We start from the raw sequence: 17996 nt of genomic DNA, 5'->3' as shown, positions 1-17996 counted from the left end.
TGCCTGAAAGCAGCAGTAGTGACCGGAACCAGTGTTGTTAAATGCAGCCGTCCAGGAGGAGAGGCAGAGGAGCAAAGACCGCAATGAGAACGAAGTGGAGTCGACGAGCAGTGCCAATGAGGACATGCCTGTGGAGAAGATCCTGGATGCTGAGCTCGCAGTGGAGCCGAAGACAGACACCTACATCGAGACGAACCTGGGGATGCCCTCCAACTCGGTATGGATTTCTCTCACTCAGAGCCTCTGACACTCGCTCCTAAAAACAATATAAAGCTGAAAGTTGAGGGATTTATCTTGCCTTGTCAGTAATTATATTTTAGTTTCTTCTCCTGTTCTATTTTTTCATCAGGCATAATTGGAAATGCCTCTTCCCAAGATGAAATGGAGAAAAGTGTCCCCAGGCATTGTCCCATCATTCCAAGAGGGTAATTCCCTCTGACACACTGCAAACCCAAACAGTTCCAGTGTTTTACCATTTTGTCTTTCTTTGCTTTGCTAGAAGGAAATGGAAGAGTAAAATTGTAATGAGCAAATTCAGTTTTGGCTGTGGAAGTCATAGCTGCTGTCCTAAACCTCAAGCAGAAATGGTCAAAATTACACTTTTGTAAAAGGAACAGCATAACAGTCAAATGTGTGTTTCATAAGGTGCATGACCTTTTCAAAAGTTGGACTGGCCAGAGATCTGCTGCCAGGTTGAATCTGCAACCTGTTTAATTTATCATGCAAAAAAGAATTATCTGGAAGCTGGGGTTAGGAATCATTTTCCTCATTGACATCCTGCATGAGGCCCTTTCAGAGTTAGCTTATAGGCAGAACCCTTGGATCACCTTCCCTTGATCAAACCACACTAGAAAAAAGTGTCGTAACAGTTAATGAGGCATGAGCTTGTCAGATTCCCTCACAAATCTTCATGGGTCCTTTTACAGTCTGGGAGGTGTTTCTTAATATTTTTCTCACTATGAATTATTCACTCTATCCTTGTCATCGGTGTTGTGTGACAGCGACACCTGCTGGAGTAGGTGAGAAGCTGAGGCTCAGTAGCACTCCTAGGCCTGTTAGTCATTCAAAAATCTAAATAAAGTTTTTCCAAATGGGACAAAAAAAAGCTAGTTTGATCAGAACCATCATAAATACTAATTATTTTTTCTTTAAACTGACACATTATGTAATTTGTAAGTGGGAGATACTGTAGGACATCTCTTTCGAGTTTCAAATCTCTTTTAGTTTGTGTTTTATATTAGAGTGCTTGAAACGGTTTTGTTCGACATCTACATTTCAGTAGTTGTGCAGAGCTTCTTTGATGAATATTACATATACACTATAGCTGTTCTTTATGACGTCCTTTAGCTTTATTTTGCTGAAATGCCGTTGGAGTGAAAGTCTCTCATGGCCTTTAGAAGGTGAACAATCCAGTGTCTTAAGAGTGGTGTAGAATTATAGAAAACCCATAACTTGACACTCGTCGCAGAAGGAAAAGCAAATCAGATTGATATTGACAACTAATGTGTTAGTTTTGTTTTTGACCGTCTGTATTTTCTCTGGCTATTCTGGCTGTTACCATATATTTTAGTAATAAATACTAGATAGCCTTTGTATACAAATGTGTTTCATTTGATTAGTTGCAGAAGGAAACATTTTTGATTATCCTTAAATAATTTTATTTTTTAAAAATCACTTTTTAATTGGAGCCAAAAAAAGTGAATAAAAGCAGTGCTGGTTTTGCCAAGATTGACTAAACAATCAGTAATATCTCTCAGGAGCCATGAAATATGTAAAATACAGTATACCCGCACTAATACAGTATACAGTACTAATAGGGGGAAAGGGGTGTCCAGTATTTGCTGGCTGTCTGTTAAATTACAAATGAGACATGTCAAGCCCAAAAAACACAGCCTTATATGAGAAAAAACATGTATACTGTTTATATGCTTACTAAATATGTATATCCATTACTGAGCTGTATATAAAAATACTACAGTATACTGTTGTGTATTACAGTACAGTACAGTCAAAGGGGTCTGTCGGGTACTTCCTTTTGCATATAAAACACCCTTTACCTGGTTTTGTGCATTATATCCAAAGTCCATTAAAGTGAAGTCAGTTAAAGTTTTACTTTAAAATTAGATTTGATAGATATCAATTAATTGAAACATTTTTTAAGGACACAGGTCACAATGCAATGTCTTCAAATATTTATACTGTAGGACAGGATACTCTTAGTGATCCAGTACAAGCAGCTGAAACATAGATTTTATTACACATTGCTTACATCTTCCTTATTGACTAGATAAACTACCACCCTCTTCATTACTCTGAACTGAGAAACAAATATCGAATGCGGTATTTATATTCAGAGATTACTATTTAAATATGATGAAAAAATGCATTAAGACTCTACATTGTGTCTCTACAAATTATTTGGAAATTGCTTACTAATTATGTGAGTATTTAATTATAATATCATTATGTGCTATAAATAATTATCATGTTATATATTATATTTTTAATATAGTTTTACATTTAATTATTGTGGAATTTCTTTTACTGGTATATGCAGCTACACATTTACTTTTAAAAGGTTGTAACAACCTGTGTTCTCTCTGAGCTCCAAGCATGCACAGCTGTACAGTAACATTGAATATTCCACAGGACCAAATATTCTAGGCTGCACAACAATTTTGGAAGTAACAACTTTATTAAACCATAGATCATTCTGGCAAATGGTGCTATGCAGTTAAGAAACAATTTATTAATTTTGAACAAATAATTTATGATTTAGGAAATGATTCAAAACTAAAATTCCAAGCCCACAGCTCAGAGATCGAAGGGAGGAGCATGGAAACTCAAGTCTAATGCAGTACAGTAAATATTAAGCTATCAAAAATTGCTAAACTCAATCAAAACACACGTAGCCCTCATTTATTTCAATGAGCCGTATTTCCAAAAGTTCCCAACTTATATCAGACTATAATAAAAGACCCAGGGCATACTTCCAATTAGTGGAATACAAATTTTATCTGTTTAAAAATTTTAATAATGCTTGCATAATTATGTCCTCCAGTCACTTGTGAATGGAAATATGTCAAAGAGTAGATAAACAACATCTGATGTTATTGTTTAGTTTCCCATCACTATTCCAATGTTAAAGATGTAGCTGATGACTCTGATTTGGTGTTTTCTGAAATAAGAATTTAAATGTGTCATGTTACTGTTTTATTCTTTTCCGTGAGTTCTATGAGTGAGATATATTATTCTAAACAAAAAATATGAAAACTGTTTGCAACAAACAGTCTAAACTCGCATCAACTAAACTTTCATATGTAGTTCAACAACTACATACTGTATCTTTCATTGTGGAAGAAAGAAAGCTACCTGTCAATTTTACATTATATCTTATTTTCCATTTAGCTTCATGAATGTTTAAGCCTTGTTTCAGTAACTATTTCTCTGACTATGTTTCAGTGTCATTGTGCCATTTGGTGTAAATCTGTTACATGAGAAATATAAAAATAAAAGTATCTAAAGTAATATGTTTTTCTACAAGCCCAAAGTAAGATGTAGGGCTATAGCAAGTAATGCTGCATGAATTGAATTTAAATTAGCAATAGTGGGTGATTTGGAAAAATAAGTGTTGTTATACAATTTTAAATGAAGTAGGTTAAAAGTGAATCAGACTTACCCATGTTTTTATACATTTGTGGGCATACCCACTGTTGTCAGCTGTGAATTCCACAAGTCATTAGCTGTACCTGAATAGAGTTAATTTGTTTCCATTGTTGAAATAATTGTTAAATCAATATGCTCTTGAAAGATACAATTACTTTAAAACATTCAAAAGGTATTTTGTTAGGAGTAAGCTGCACATATCCAAATTTAGATATTAATTATACAGTTATAGGCATAAGAGATGTATGTGTAAAAAGAAATAGATTTTATGGGAGACTTCAAATTCCCAAACATAGAAAGTGAAAAACCAACAGGATTTTCAGCAGTAGAAAGTGAAGTGGTACTCATTACTAAGCTGTCATAAAAGCTTTTAAAAATGCTTTAGTATGTTGTTTTTATGTCACATATTTATTATTTTTTAGTAGACTTTCTGTCTTGTGCATGTCATAAGCATGGAGTATTTGATCCCAAATTCATGACAACAGTTATTATTCTTTATACATTGTCTCACAGTTTATTTCAATAACTAGATCCAGTTCTGACATCAGAATTTACCTTTTTTTTCTTTAATACAAAGCACTGTGCAATGTGGATATTTCATTTCTTCTTTCTCATTCCTAAAATTAGCTAAATTTGCTAAAAACCTTTAGTTTTTCAAAGCTGGCTAAACTGTAAAACAAGATTTTTTGGTCCAGTCCAGCGTAAAAAAATGCTGGGAAAGAACACTCTGTGCTATTGGAGACCGAGAAGACTCCAGGGACATGTATGTAGAGAAGCTAAATGCCTTGGATGTGAAGTTAAAAATCTGATGGCTGATATCTGAGTAAATGGGTACTATTTTTAAGGTGATGGAAATGTACATTGCAGGCACTGACGCTAACAGTCTCCCAGTGGGCTATCCCAGTGGCTCTACACACTAAAGCACTATGCTTTTGTCAGCTCTGCCTTCTTCCTGCACTGGGAAATTCAGCCTCAGCAGGAGGCGAAGGAGCTGTTGATGAGACCAAAGTGCATTTCAGACTCGCTTAGAGGGCTGGAGAAGCAGCATTGCGCTACATCATCAGCCACTAAGCAGTAGAAAGGAGTAATCCGAACACACTAAAATGTCCAGCCAGAAGAGAGCTTAGAGTGTTTCCAGGGCTTCTATTAAGTCAAAACAAACTATTCTTTAATATGATGGAAACAGAACAAGAAGAATTTTCTCAATGTAGTTATGGCTTGAGAAGAGACAGGAGTTATGTTTTATCCTCTCTTTAATCTTACATGTCTTTGTGTTGTGCAGAAACATTCAAGAACATGTCTCTTTTTCTCACACTAGGGCAGGCTTGAAAATATACAAGGTTCAGGACTGGTATAGACTAATTGCATCTTTGAAAAACCATGTTTTCAGAGTTCCTTCTTATGGTCTTCATGAAAACTGCCTTATAAATGGACCTTTTAAAGAGACTTAGATGAGTAATAAGATTTTATTTTATTTTAACGTGCTTTATTACTCTCATGGTTTTAAAATGATGTCTTAGACTGTTTTTTTAAAAGCAAAAACCAGAAAAAAGAAATGCCCATGTCACTTGATATGTCATGAAATACTCAGACTGTGTGCCACAAATTCCATCTGTTCAAAAATAGTTTCCTTTCTTCACTTTGTACACAGTGATCGGAAGCGATGTACAATAGTGCTATTAAGACATGTTTCTTAATGGAGACATGGCTGAGCAAAAAGCGATTAAACACATGTCCCTTTGCTCTGTCACTCTCTTCTTTCCCAGTCTATTAAAACTCAGCGCTCCGTGTGTTAATTAATGGCAATTGTTTGGCCCATGAGCAGCACTCATGAATAATACAGCAGTGTTGTTTAATAGCTGGAGGTTGGTCAAGCTGAATAAAGTGTATTTATCTCATGTTGACCTAGAACAGGAGTTAAGCAGGCATTAGTAATCAGCTTCAAGTCAGACAAGGTAATGCCTTCATTTTAAAGCTTTTTTTCTTTTACTGGTCTATAGAGTAGACTGTCTTAGAGTGGGATTTTAGCTTTGCTTCCTGGAGCAAATCTAGATTAAGCCACCAACACTGGTTGTGTTAATGCAAGGACATCAAAGGAAATTTTGGTCATCTTTCAAAGGAGCATGATCTGTTAATGGAACAAGTGTAAGTTTAAAGGTTAGGCAAAACTGAACAGGGAGATGATGATCTAGTTGTAGATGTAGCAGTCATGGTTATTGAAAGACCACCTTCTTCACTGTTATATACAGTAGATGTGCTTTTTCTCTTTTTTAATTTTTCTAACATTTACATTCTAAAATGTCAATTTTGTTGTCTTTAAAACTTGGTTTTGGTGCAGAAGGTTGAAGGATATATTTGTTTTACAATGTTTAATATTATTGCAGCATTCTTTATAAAAATGTCAGGTGTTTCAGTGGTCTAGAAATTTTGCAGGACTAGGGGATAACTAAAACATGATTGCCAAAATTTTCTGTAAGTAATACTTCCCACACATTTGTGACAGAAAAGCAAGTGGGAAAATGTCAGTCAAAGTGAAGGAATGAAATAAAGTTCATTGAACCAGTTGTGTTTGTCATAAATTTATCGCTTTTCCAAAAACAGACATCCTCATTCAGTGCTGTTACTTCCTGTATAGAAATTTAAAGTGCAGTTTTATACCATGCATGGGTTGTAGTTCTAAGTGTTATGTTTTTTTCACATGAAGGGCTTTGACATCACATAATTTTAATAGTACTTTGACTATGAAAGGCCTGTAAAGTCTCCATAGTATCCACCAATCTTTCTCCAACCTTCCATCATGCTGTTGAAGTACAATATAAAAAATTAAACAGTCTGGTCTTTTATTCCTGTGCTGCAAGTGATAAAAATTTCATAGGACAATATTCAAGCAGGACTTTCATAGATTAAATTTGAATCGGTATCTGTTTTAAATAATGCAGACAAGTCCTTTAAATTTCGGGAAGAAAACGATGCTGTTGTCTGGGGTTTTATTATATTAGTATTTCAAGAGCTATTAGTATTTCAAGAGCCTAAAGAGCTACTTTTTCTTATTTTTCAGGAAGTTTTTTTTAGTATAAACTGTAAGTACTGATAAGAAGGACTTGTTTATGAACAAAACTAAAGGACATGCCATTATACATTATTGGTGCTTAATGGTATACTGTATTTTTTTTATTTCAGCATAGAGTCCCAAAAAATAATGAATGGCCTTGTAGCCTGTTAATGAAAGTAACAAAGATAAGAACGTGTAGTCATGCTCTCTCAGTTAATTAATTTCTATGCTTTCCCAGGCATTGCTTGGAGAGCAGAAGGACCGCTTTTGTGTTTGATGCATTATTTATATACTAAATAAGTCTGAAGTTCAGTAGATTAATCTTGTAATAATTAGATGCACTAAACAGAAAGCAGCGTCCATTGACAGAATATGTTCACTAAATTTTGAATGTGATAAGTTTGGATGCTCTAATGTGCTAATGTCAGATGGTTGAAGGTGGACACAGGGATTGATTCAAGATTCAGTATTCATTAAGAGGCTGTTTTGTGGACAAGACTGACTGAAATTCCCTTTGCAGTCCTTTTGAATCTCATATAAAGCAAGTCAGCGAAACACAAACAAAGTAGAAAAGTCTGTCATCTATTATTTAGAACAGCCACCATGTTAACCAGAACTCTGGGACTTGTAGTCTATCACTGCAAAGACTGCAGTGTGTTCCTTACAAATAAACTGAATTCTAAAGTGTATTGCTTCATTTTTGTGATTCAATTCTGTACACAAGACCATATATGAAGTGTAATGTATACTTATGCTCTGGAATGACCCTGAACAGAAGAATAGAAGGTGCAAAACAATTAAGTGAACATATGTTTTGGTTTATGTTTTTATCTTATTGCTTTATCACTTTTTTAACTGCAAATAAAAACTCAAAGGAGAATGTTTGAGTACAACTAAAAGTGAAAGAAAAGTATTTAAAGAAGAAAAATGAATATGAATTAAAATCTAGAAATGCTCTGCAATGATAATTGTTATGTCGTACATAGTGAGGTCTTCAGTACTGAAACATTGCATTTCCACCTCTATATTTCAATACATCTTAAGCTTTTACCATGGACTTAGAGGGTCATATTTTTCCTGCAGAAAGCTATGGAAATTTCCTTCCACTGTAGAAATACCTGACAAATCAACTTAGCATTCAAGTGTCTTGCTTTCTTCCTTTGCAGATGTCAGTGTGTGATTCAAACAGAACAGTATTGACAGCAGATGTGTATCTATATGGGAATAGAAGAAGAAAAAGAAAGTGTATGCACTAGATAAACTCCCCTTGTCTTAACCTAATCTTCTCTGGGGAACCTCATTTGAAGTTCTGATCCTTGAAGATTTTGCTGGTGTAGAGTGCATTGGGAAAGAAAGTTGTGAAAAAGGCTTTTACTGTCTAACTTCCACAGATACTGCATAATAATAATCAGGCCTCCTTTCATTTAAGATTTTCCTTTCCTGCATTCTGATTTTATTTTGGAAAATAAAATGGTGGATTGTTATTGTGCAAGCTGAGTTTTTTCAGTTGTACAAACTGATGTGTTACAGTATGTGTCAACATACTGGTAAAAGGAACTCTATCAAAAATATATTGCTCTTATTTGGTGGGGAGAGGGGTCACTTGTTTGACATTTTAAATGAGGTTGTAAAACAAGTGCAGACATGTCCAGTTAAACCTGCAATCTACAGCTATTTTGCTCAAATTCCTAGCTTGCTTTTTCTTTCTTTGTGCTAAATAGAGGTGGACAAGCAAAAATAAATGCTGAATGTTTTATTCTGTCATAACAAAAAGTAGTACAGGACTGGGGTGTGTAGTTGATAAGACAATTTTATCTTATCAATCTTACATTTTTTCTGGTTATTAAAAGTACATAAAAACATGCACAATATATACCATTGCCTATTGTTATATAGCTTTGGAACTCTGATATGAAGGAGTTTTGTGTGATAATATATATACAATGGTAAATTTTATCTGAAATATGTAAGAACACAAGAACAGTTACAAATGAGAGGAGGCCATTCAGCTTGTCTAGTCGGTTCGGTAATTGGTAGCTAATTGATCTGAGGATGTCATCCAGCTGTTTCATGAAAAAAGCTAGGGTTCCCATCATGACTAGGTAGCTTATTTCATACTCCCACACCCCTTTGAGTAAAAAAGTGTCATCTGTTCTCAGTTTCAAAGGCACTTTGCCATAACTTAGCTAGTGTCCTCTGGCTCATGTTTCACTGTTCTAAGAATTATAGCTAGACCTACAGTACCTACCTTTTCTTAACCCCTGTTGACGTCCATCTCAGATCCTATTTCGATATATACTGTATAACATCCTCTGGTTTAGTAAAGAAGAGCCTCCTGTTCTTGGTTTTAAATGCACTTTTGTGTAGGGACCAATTCTCAACATTTTTGTATTTCAATTGCAAACTAAACAAATTAAACTAATTCAAATACTGGTGGATGTCACACCATAATAAAGCAGAACATCATGTTCTGTTCTCACAAACACAGTTGTTTTTTTTGGTGAACCAACAAATATTCCTTATCATTTATTTACTGAGACATAGGGATTTTTTCTATGTCTTCTACATGCTGATTGAAGTTTGGCACTTGAGATCCATTACTTAGAGCTCCTGAAATGTTTACAAACCTTCGTGTTGTTTAACAAACTGTATTATATTTGTACTTCAGCTCTCAAGTACGTTGTTTTAAATACTTTAAAATAAAAACATGAAACATCTTTAAAGAGTAGTTGCATTTAACTATAGCTTTTTGCTGACATTTCATTTCCAAGAATCAAAGTATGTTTTTTTATTATAAAAACCTGTTAAAAATGTGAGACTGTCAACAATTAGCTATTCCATGGTTATCTTCTTCAATGAGGGTTTTAAGCAAAGCTTACTATTTGGTGTCTGATTGTCACCTGGAAATAATAGATGTTTGGTTGGGCGTTCAGTTCACTTACGATGGATAAGTCTGCAAAAATGTTCTTTTTCTTCAACAGTCACTCTTAAAGTACTTCTCTAGAAACTATACATTAAGGATAAATTATTACTTTTGAAAATTCTTTGTAGTCATATTAATACCTAATTAAAAGATCTTATTAACTAATGCACACACCTCTTGACACATTTATCCACTAAAATCATTACATACAGTAGATTGTGCTTCAAATAACAGGCAGGAAAGAGAAAACAAGATGGAATGTAAGAAAAGTACACTTTTCGTTTTGCGTTTGCCTTGCATTTTTGACACATTGTTCTATACGTGACAGACAGTAAAGAGAAAAATAAGACTGAACAAAACAAAATATGCATCTTGTTTCATGATCGCCTCACTTTTTCACACTCATTATGTGGATTGCATGTTCTTCTTTGGTCTATTCTGCTTCTGTTCACCGATGTCCAACGCCCCTGCTGTTCCTGATGTCATCTTCTTGGGCCATGGTCTGTCTGGCATCCTACCTCCAGCTCAAATTCAGGTTCCTTCCTCTTGGCCTCTTGATGCTTTCTAATTGGCCCTGTTTCCATCCAGCATTTACTATCGTAATGTCCACAATGGTTTTGGTGTGGGCTAAGCTAACATTTTAAAACTTATTATACTTAAACAATCATTAAAAATTTGCAAAGCATGTGATTCTCGGATGTCATTGTTCATTATGAAACTTTTTTTAAAGTGATGTTGGTGATTATTAAAAGGTGTCAGCGTTCAGAAACATGCATTTCTAACTCAACCCTAGTATACTTGTTTAAAAGTAATACTTCTTGATGAGCTAGTCTAGTCCCAGCTTAGGTAGAAAAAAATACAGCATTTACTGTGTCTTCTTCAGGAAATACCACAGAGGACAGAAAAAATGCCTGCTATTTTTTTATGCTCATTTTTAGGTATTTCCTGCAAAAGCCAAGACAAAATCAGTATTTGTTTTACATTTTTCTCTTCCTCCTCTGTGTATAAGTTTAATGACTTGAGTAGATTTGAGGCCTCAGTGTTGAAGAGAGGTGGTTTTATTGTGGGCTGAGCCAAACAGTCTTGACTTAAAACCTGAGAAGGGTAGTTTGGTCAATGCATTTTTGAACAATAGCCCCTTTCATGCCTGTGAGAATCAAGAAATATTTTGCTTCTCACCTACTTCATATCTTATAGTCTATTTAAAGTGTTATTTTGTGCTAAAATATATTGCATGCCTTCAATTCTCTGAGGTCACATTGCTTGTAATACTGTTGCCATTGAAACATACACATTTTCTACATTGGGAAGGGGTGTGAAGTCCCCCAGTGTCTCAAATGTACATTCTACAATGCAGGGGTGAGATCAGTATTCTGGATCTTTTTACTTAAAAACTGTGAAAAGACTCCTTAAAAAGTATGTTTTTTTATTATAAAAAGCTGAATGCTGAAACAAATTCTGGAATACTTTGTCATATACCACAGATTAAGGTCAGTACTCATCACAGTGGTAGTAATGCAGTGGCATTACTTTTCCATTGTGATAGTGAGGTATACTGTAGTGTTAGCAAATAAATTTTTACAAAGGGTGTGTTTTCTTACAATGAATGGACATGATTCAATATTTGGTCCAAGGATGCATGAGTACTAAATTTTCTTTTTCTTTTTTTTCAGCATTATAAGAACATTTTGAAAAACACAGTATTTCATTGCAGCTTATTGTACAGTTCGAGTAGATAGCTGTATCAGTGTGTGTAGGCTACAAAGGAGCAGGCAAAGGTTTATTCCACACAGAAAAGAAAAGAGACACAACTTTTCGACTGATGTCCTTCACAGTCTCTTTTCCTTTCAGCATGGAATAAACCTTTACCTGTTCCTTTTTGTACAGTTGTCCATTAAGATACACCATTAATGCCTTGTTTTTTCCTCCCTTTTGCAGCCTAATGACCCTGTCACCAACATTTGCCAAGCAGCAGATAAGCAACTGTTCACACTTGTAGAGTGGGCAAAGAGAATCCCACACTTCTCGGAACTGCCACTTGACGACCAAGTCATTCTCCTACGAGCAGGTGGGTCCAGAGCAGATTTCTCCTTTATTTTGTGTCTAAAGGAAATATTTTACCTTTTATTCAAATAAGAGTTTCTGTACATCTGTTTTCACATTAAAATAGTTTTTTGGAAAGACCTCTTCATGGTAGCACAGATTTTTAATTTTTACTTGTATTTTTTTTTGAAAGGCCCAAAAGGGAAATTAATATCAGGGTCTTTGTCTTCAGAGCCTTCAGAGCTTAGTACTTCAGAATCTAAATGCCAGCCATACCTGCTTCCATAGCTACCTGAACCTGTTGAGTGACCCTTTACCCTGAACCGACATCACTATGGAAACACAAGTGCTCCTGCTGTTTTGCGCCCGCCATCAGCTGGAGGGTTTTTTTAGCTGCATTTCCAATAAAATAAAGAAATACTTTTTTACTTTTCCAATAAAGATTATTTTATCCAAAGCCATTCTTTTCACAGAAAACCATAAAGGTATTTTTTTTTACTTATTATTGTTTCCGTAAGCATGTAAAACCTTAATTCAAAACATTTCAAACCATATTTATCCTTGTGTTACGTATTATCTTAGTTTAGATTTTCCCTAGCCATAATGCGAAATCTAGTTCCCTTGGAAACACATACAAAATCAAAAGAGAAGGAAATGTTAAAATGAGATCTTCAAGGACACATTCTTGCCTTGTGCCTAAGAATATCTTCTGCCATAGCAATTTGATTATTTACTTTGGTATTAGGCATGCAGGAACTTCACACAACAGCAGCAGTTTACATGACTTGCAGACAATCATTTTATTGTTATGTTAAATAAATAAGAGATGTTGTGATACAGCAATTGGTCTATTGTTCTGAGGAAAGTTGACATCGAAGACAGAAAATCTCAATTGTTCATCTATCCAGTATCAATTAGTTCAGTGCATCTGGTTAATTAATTTGAATGTCTGCATATAAGAGATGTTTCTGGATTCTGTGCCTCTCTTTTTTTCTAAGCAAGATTCAGGGCTTTTAATGTTTTTCAACCTGATAAAACAGAACAACGTGAGCATTCATCAGTTAATGGGAGTTTTAAGTTGTAGTATTAGTGAAAGAGAATATCGGACCAAAATGTCATGCAGTTTGCCAACATTTCAGAGAATAAGATTAATTTAGGAATGCAAACAAAAACATTAGATTTTTTACAATAAATTAAAATTATTCATTTATGAAGTTTATTACAAGTGCCTATTTTTCTTTTTATATTTACTTTTTGGTATCCATTTCTAAAGCAATCCTGGTAGGGTATCTTTCTCAAGAGTACAGCTGCAGCACTTCAGCTGGGATTTTAACCTGCAACCCTTGGATCAGGAGTCCTGAGTGTTTTGCTTTATATTTGACATCCACTTTAGATTTACAGATTGGTTTTTGTTTTTTTTTAATTCATTGTCTCTCTGCACTTCCTCTATATCTCATTCACACAAAGAGAAAACAGAAGGATCCCTTTGTGGAAGAGCTCTGTCATTGAAGAGAGCTCCATTTCCTTCTCCCATGTGTATGTACCATATGTCACAACCCTACCTGTGACTTCTCCGTTTTTGGTGTCAGAATGACGGTGAAGACAAAGGCTTGTTCTGTTGAAAGGGCTGGATTCACTAAAGAGCTTAGGCAACGCTGATTTGAACAATGATTTACAACATCACCCAGAATCAGAGTTGATTCAAATGTAAAGCTTCCCTGCAGTTTTCATTACTAATTTCAAATAACATCAGTAGAAAACGTAACGGGTTGGTAATCCCCTTTAGCACCAGTCTTTTTTCAGGTGTGGTCTGCATGAAAAATGATGGAATTTCCTCCTTTTGCCTTTCACCTTGCTTCACAATTAGCATGATTGTGAGGTTTGTGTGATTAAAGTGCTGATGTTCTGTGTGTAATGAATTGGAGAAGACGTTATATTTTTGAGACTGCTGTATTTTTTTGTCCCTGGCCTCCTGTAGGACATTTGCTGTGGTAGGATTTGGGGGAGGGGGAGTTGTGATTTTCTAGGTGTTTCAGAAGGTTCATCAGGGGAGTCGTATTCCTGCAGGGGCCTGTCCTGTCATCAGGAGAGCAAGTGTGACTGAGTGCCTGTTTGAGTTCTGATTTGATGAGTGGTGGACTGTGATTCAGCTTCCCTCTAGCATTTTAACTTCTTGCTTGATACATTATTGAAAGCCACCCCTGCAGCCTTTTTACTAAGATTTGAAAATGAAAAATTTACATTATAAAACTTAGCTAATAGCGAGACAAGACAGGAGTGCTGGCATGAGAGTCAACAGAGAGGAAAATGTAATGAAAGGGAAGGGGAGTGTGTTTGTCAAATTGGTTAAATTTGATTTATCTTTTTTTTTGAGTGGTGGAACAGTTAAATGTTTTTTTGTTTGTTTTTTGTTGTTCGGTTTTTATCTTTTCTTCCCATGTCAGCCTTCAAGTTCAAGTTGATAGAGCCATGTTTTTAATGTCTGTATACAGTATGTGCAGAAGAAGTGCTGCTAACCAAACCAATATTTTGTCCATTTCTGCTTTTATAAGTTATTAAAAGAAAAGTAAGAATTATATGATGTTACTGAGCACTTGCATATGAATCTGCCTTTTCAGAAGATCTCAAGCTGTCTTTTAATAAATTGTTTAGTTCTGCAGTCTCACAGGATAAAAGCATCTTCTTAGAACACGGGGGAAAATAGAATATGTTGCTAGGCAGAACATTTAAAGGAGCCCAGTCATTAAAACTACAGCAAAGACTACATCATTTCTGGCACACAGCACAAAGATTGTCTTGTGTTTTTATTTTGCACATTTTAAAGTAAAACATTGCAGATCTAAATAAAAAGCATCAGTGTTACAACAGTCATTAAAGCAAAATGTCCTATTTACTGAAACACACCATTAGTTTTGTTTCTTTTTTAAAAATTAGATTTTAATACCGTATGATAGAAACATAATACCTTCTAAATTAAAAGGAAAATAAAAAACTTTTTCACACACTTGTCCACTCAGGACATCTTTGCACACATACAAATGATCAAGGCTTCTTCATTCCTTCAAACAGCAGTTGTGAAAATAATTTTATGTGTGAGGTTTCTTCTGTTTTGGGCTATAACAACAGATTTTTTTTTATCATTTTTACTATAAAGAAATTTTAGAATTTAGAGTTTAAATGTTGCTTTATTGATACAAATTTAATTTAGCAACATCTGAAGTCACTATTTCTCATTACGCACTGCAAAACAGATTTTTTATAGTACATGTTAATATCATGTACACTTAAAAATTAAACTAATAAATTAATCCATAGCTCTTGCTGAGATCAAGCCCACTTGCTGAAAATTAATTAAGTTAAATTAAATGTACGGTGATATATATGAGTAAGTGCATGCTGTCTCCCTTTAAGTGAAAGATATAGATCTAAAAACATTCATTCTTGTTTTTAAACTTTGTTTCAGGGTGGAACGAACTCTTAATTGCTTCATTTTCACACCGTTCCATAGCAGTTAAAGATGGAATCCTTCTAGCAACTGGCCTCCATGTCCATCGCAACAGCGCACACAGTGCAGGGGTGGGAGCCATCTTTGACAGGTGTGTTTCCCATTTTATGGAATTTATAACAGAAGTTCGGTTGGAAGGTCAGATCCTAATCTAATCCTAATCCTAATCCCTCTCTCCTTTACATATACTCAACTTCAAGACTTTGCGCGGTTCCTCTTGCAGCCCTGCCACCAACCCATCTACATCCTTGCAACAGCTCCCTAGCTCATTCCTCACAATAGTGAGGGAGGATTCAATCAGCTTTATCATTGCAGCTAGGCTGCCCTTTCCTCAGTTAGGCAAGTTACACCAAATAACCTCTAATACATTTCATCCCTCTATTGCATTCATTAGGATCTAACTGAACTACTGAAATAATGCTTTGCGCCATGGTTCTATATTCAAGAGACACAGTTAATGCTCCGAGCTATAGATTTATAACACATTTTCTGCCTGAAAGTGAAATTTCACTTTCTCAGGAGAAGCCCATCACATTTCTAAACCCTTTATAGTTCCATTATAGCCAAGGTCATTGAATCATTCAGCAGGGTGTTCCCTAGGGCAAGACATTGCCTCTTGAGAAATAAAAACACAAGGCTTTAGAAATTATTAGTGTTTTTTTCCAGTTTCCAAATAGTCAGACTCAGTTGGATATAATCTTTTGAATATTTCAATGAAGCGGAAAGATAAGATCACAGATTAGCACAGTTTAAATTGAAATCTTTGCACTGCACTGGAGAACAGGACTTTAAGTTAGTTCCTGAAAAAATTTAAATAAGTCAAAGCGAACTAGAGCCCTCTTAATGTATTCTAACACAAGATAGTGAAGTATATAAAAATATTACTTTTTAATTTGCAATCCAGCATTTCTAAGGATACCATTTCAGTCTCTTACAAATCACTGAAAGGACCTTGAACTATTAAAATGAGGACCCTTTAGATTTAGAGCAGTGATCGCAGCATATTACCCAGCTCTCTAGAGAGCAACTGTTAGACAGCATATGGCCAATGAAATAGATAGGATAACTTAAAGAGTTTAATCATTCCATTTTCAGTGGTCCCTGGGGCAAATTAAATTAATCAAAGTGCCATAACTCTTGAAAATGAGCCTCACTTATAAAGAGCATTAAATTGATCAGAATTAGAAGGACGAGAACTGGGGATCATTTACAGCACACAATGCATTGCTTAAACAAAGGAATCAGACAAGTGTGGAGCAAGGTAGGTTCGTAGAGTTTATACAGCGCTTTCCATTTAATTTAATTTCAAGACCTTCTTAGTCATGTCCTTCCACATGGCAAATGTATAGTTTATGTGTGTGTTCTAAAGAAGTCTGTGGTGTCAAATGCTACCTCATAAAGTGGAACACTATGGTGTTGATTTAGATACTTTTTATTTATTTATAGTTTAATATGCTGTAAATACAATCCAAGGCTGTAGGCATAAAGGTTCCAGCATGTGTAGTACTTGTGATGTAACAGAAGCAAATATTTTATAAAACAGCAGGATTGTGAAGTTATAACATACAAAAGATAAATTATTAAAACGGATTTTATGTATGTTCTCCAGTTTTATTATACTGTTTGTGTGTTCAGATGTTTTATCTAAAGTGTCTGTGTCTTTATTTTAAACTGAGAGCAAAAAGGACACACTGCCCTCCTGAGGTAATTAGATTGGCTATTTACCCACAGTGGAAAATTGGGCCCCTGTTATTGGAGCCTTTAGATGTCTCAACTATATTTGTTTTGTTCAGGAAAAAAGCTGTGTAATTATAATACTGAGCTATTATAAGAGCAACAGAATCCACTGCATGGGGTTTGAATGTATTTGTTAACTTGTGTTTTATTTTCTGTGTGTTTGAGGGAGGTGGAGGGTCAGTAAATATTTTATATGCTTGTTTTTAATTATGTAAACCAGAGACATGTGCTTTCATCATTGCCCAGTCTCATTAGCTGTTCCTGCTGTTGGTTTTTCTCCTCTCCCTGGCTGTGCAGAGTGCTGACAGAACTAGTATCCAAAATGCGAGACATGCAGATGGACAAGACAGAACTGGGATGCCTGAGAGCCATTGTCTTGTTCAACCCAGGTATATATTCACCTTATCTCTGTATATTTGACTACAAAAGGCAGTGCAGCTAAGCTGTGCCTGCTGTTTTAATTTGCTAGGTTTTTTTGTTTATATCCAATGATTATTTTCCAGTTGTATTAAGACTTTTGACTCCTATGTTATGTGGGGAAGCGGAGTACCTGCAGATCTGCTGCTCTGACACACCCAGTTGTTAGAGCCAACAAGGGAGAGGCTGCCTTATGGGAGTAGAGCAGTGCCTTATGGGAGAGTTAGCATCAGTTAGAAGAGAGGCGTATCTTTCACTGATGTCACTTCAAATTTACAGTAGGTGCCGGACACAGGTGTCACAGCCTCACTGAGATTGTAGCTGAATAATGCTTGCTCCTATCCCAGTGGTGTCTTGCCTGCATTGGTACATGGGGAATCCTGTAGGTTTGCACTATCTACTTCCAGGTCAAAGGGTGCAACCTGCACTTTGATCACCTTGACTGGTGGAGCCGCTCGGGATTCCCATTTCTGGTTTTGTTGTCAGAGAACCATGCAAGTCAGTGCTATGATCTAAAACCAAGAGTTGAAAAAATAATGAGCAAGAAAATCTGAAAGTGAGAACATGTGTTCCCCATGAATAATGATTTATTATTCTAGCTGTTGTATACATTTAAATGTCAATATTTCATTGTGTCACAAAACAAAATGCTT

The 17996-nt window shown here is 35.4% G+C and overlaps 1 protein-coding gene across 2 annotated transcripts in view; it reads left to right on the top strand.

The window, feature by feature from the left end:
- LOC148816145 (retinoic acid receptor RXR-alpha-A) overlaps nucleotides 1–17996 on the top strand; it is a 134190-nt gene that overhangs the window by 113107 nt on the left and 3087 nt on the right. The window contains exons 6-9 of one of the 2 annotated variants that reach the window (XM_088940598.1): nucleotides 48–217; nucleotides 11580–11709; nucleotides 15148–15280; nucleotides 17224–17315. In XM_088940598.1, the coding sequence (XP_088796724.1) occupies nucleotides 48–217; nucleotides 11580–11709; nucleotides 15148–15280; nucleotides 17224–17315 (525 nt within the window). Of the gene's footprint in view, nucleotides 1–32; nucleotides 218–11579; nucleotides 11710–15147; nucleotides 15281–17223; nucleotides 17316–17996 lie in introns of both variants that reach the window. The other variant, XM_088940597.1, reaches the window with a different exon arrangement.

Source organism: Atractosteus spatula, chromosome 23, assembly GCF_055471065.1.
Source record: "Atractosteus spatula isolate fAtrSpa1 chromosome 23, fAtrSpa1.hap1, whole genome shotgun sequence".
In the NCBI taxonomy this organism is placed as follows: Eukaryota; Metazoa; Chordata; class Actinopteri; order Semionotiformes; family Lepisosteidae; genus Atractosteus; species Atractosteus spatula.
The sequence above is the reverse complement of the archived record's forward strand: the minus strand, read 5'-3'. Positions and strand labels throughout refer to the sequence as shown.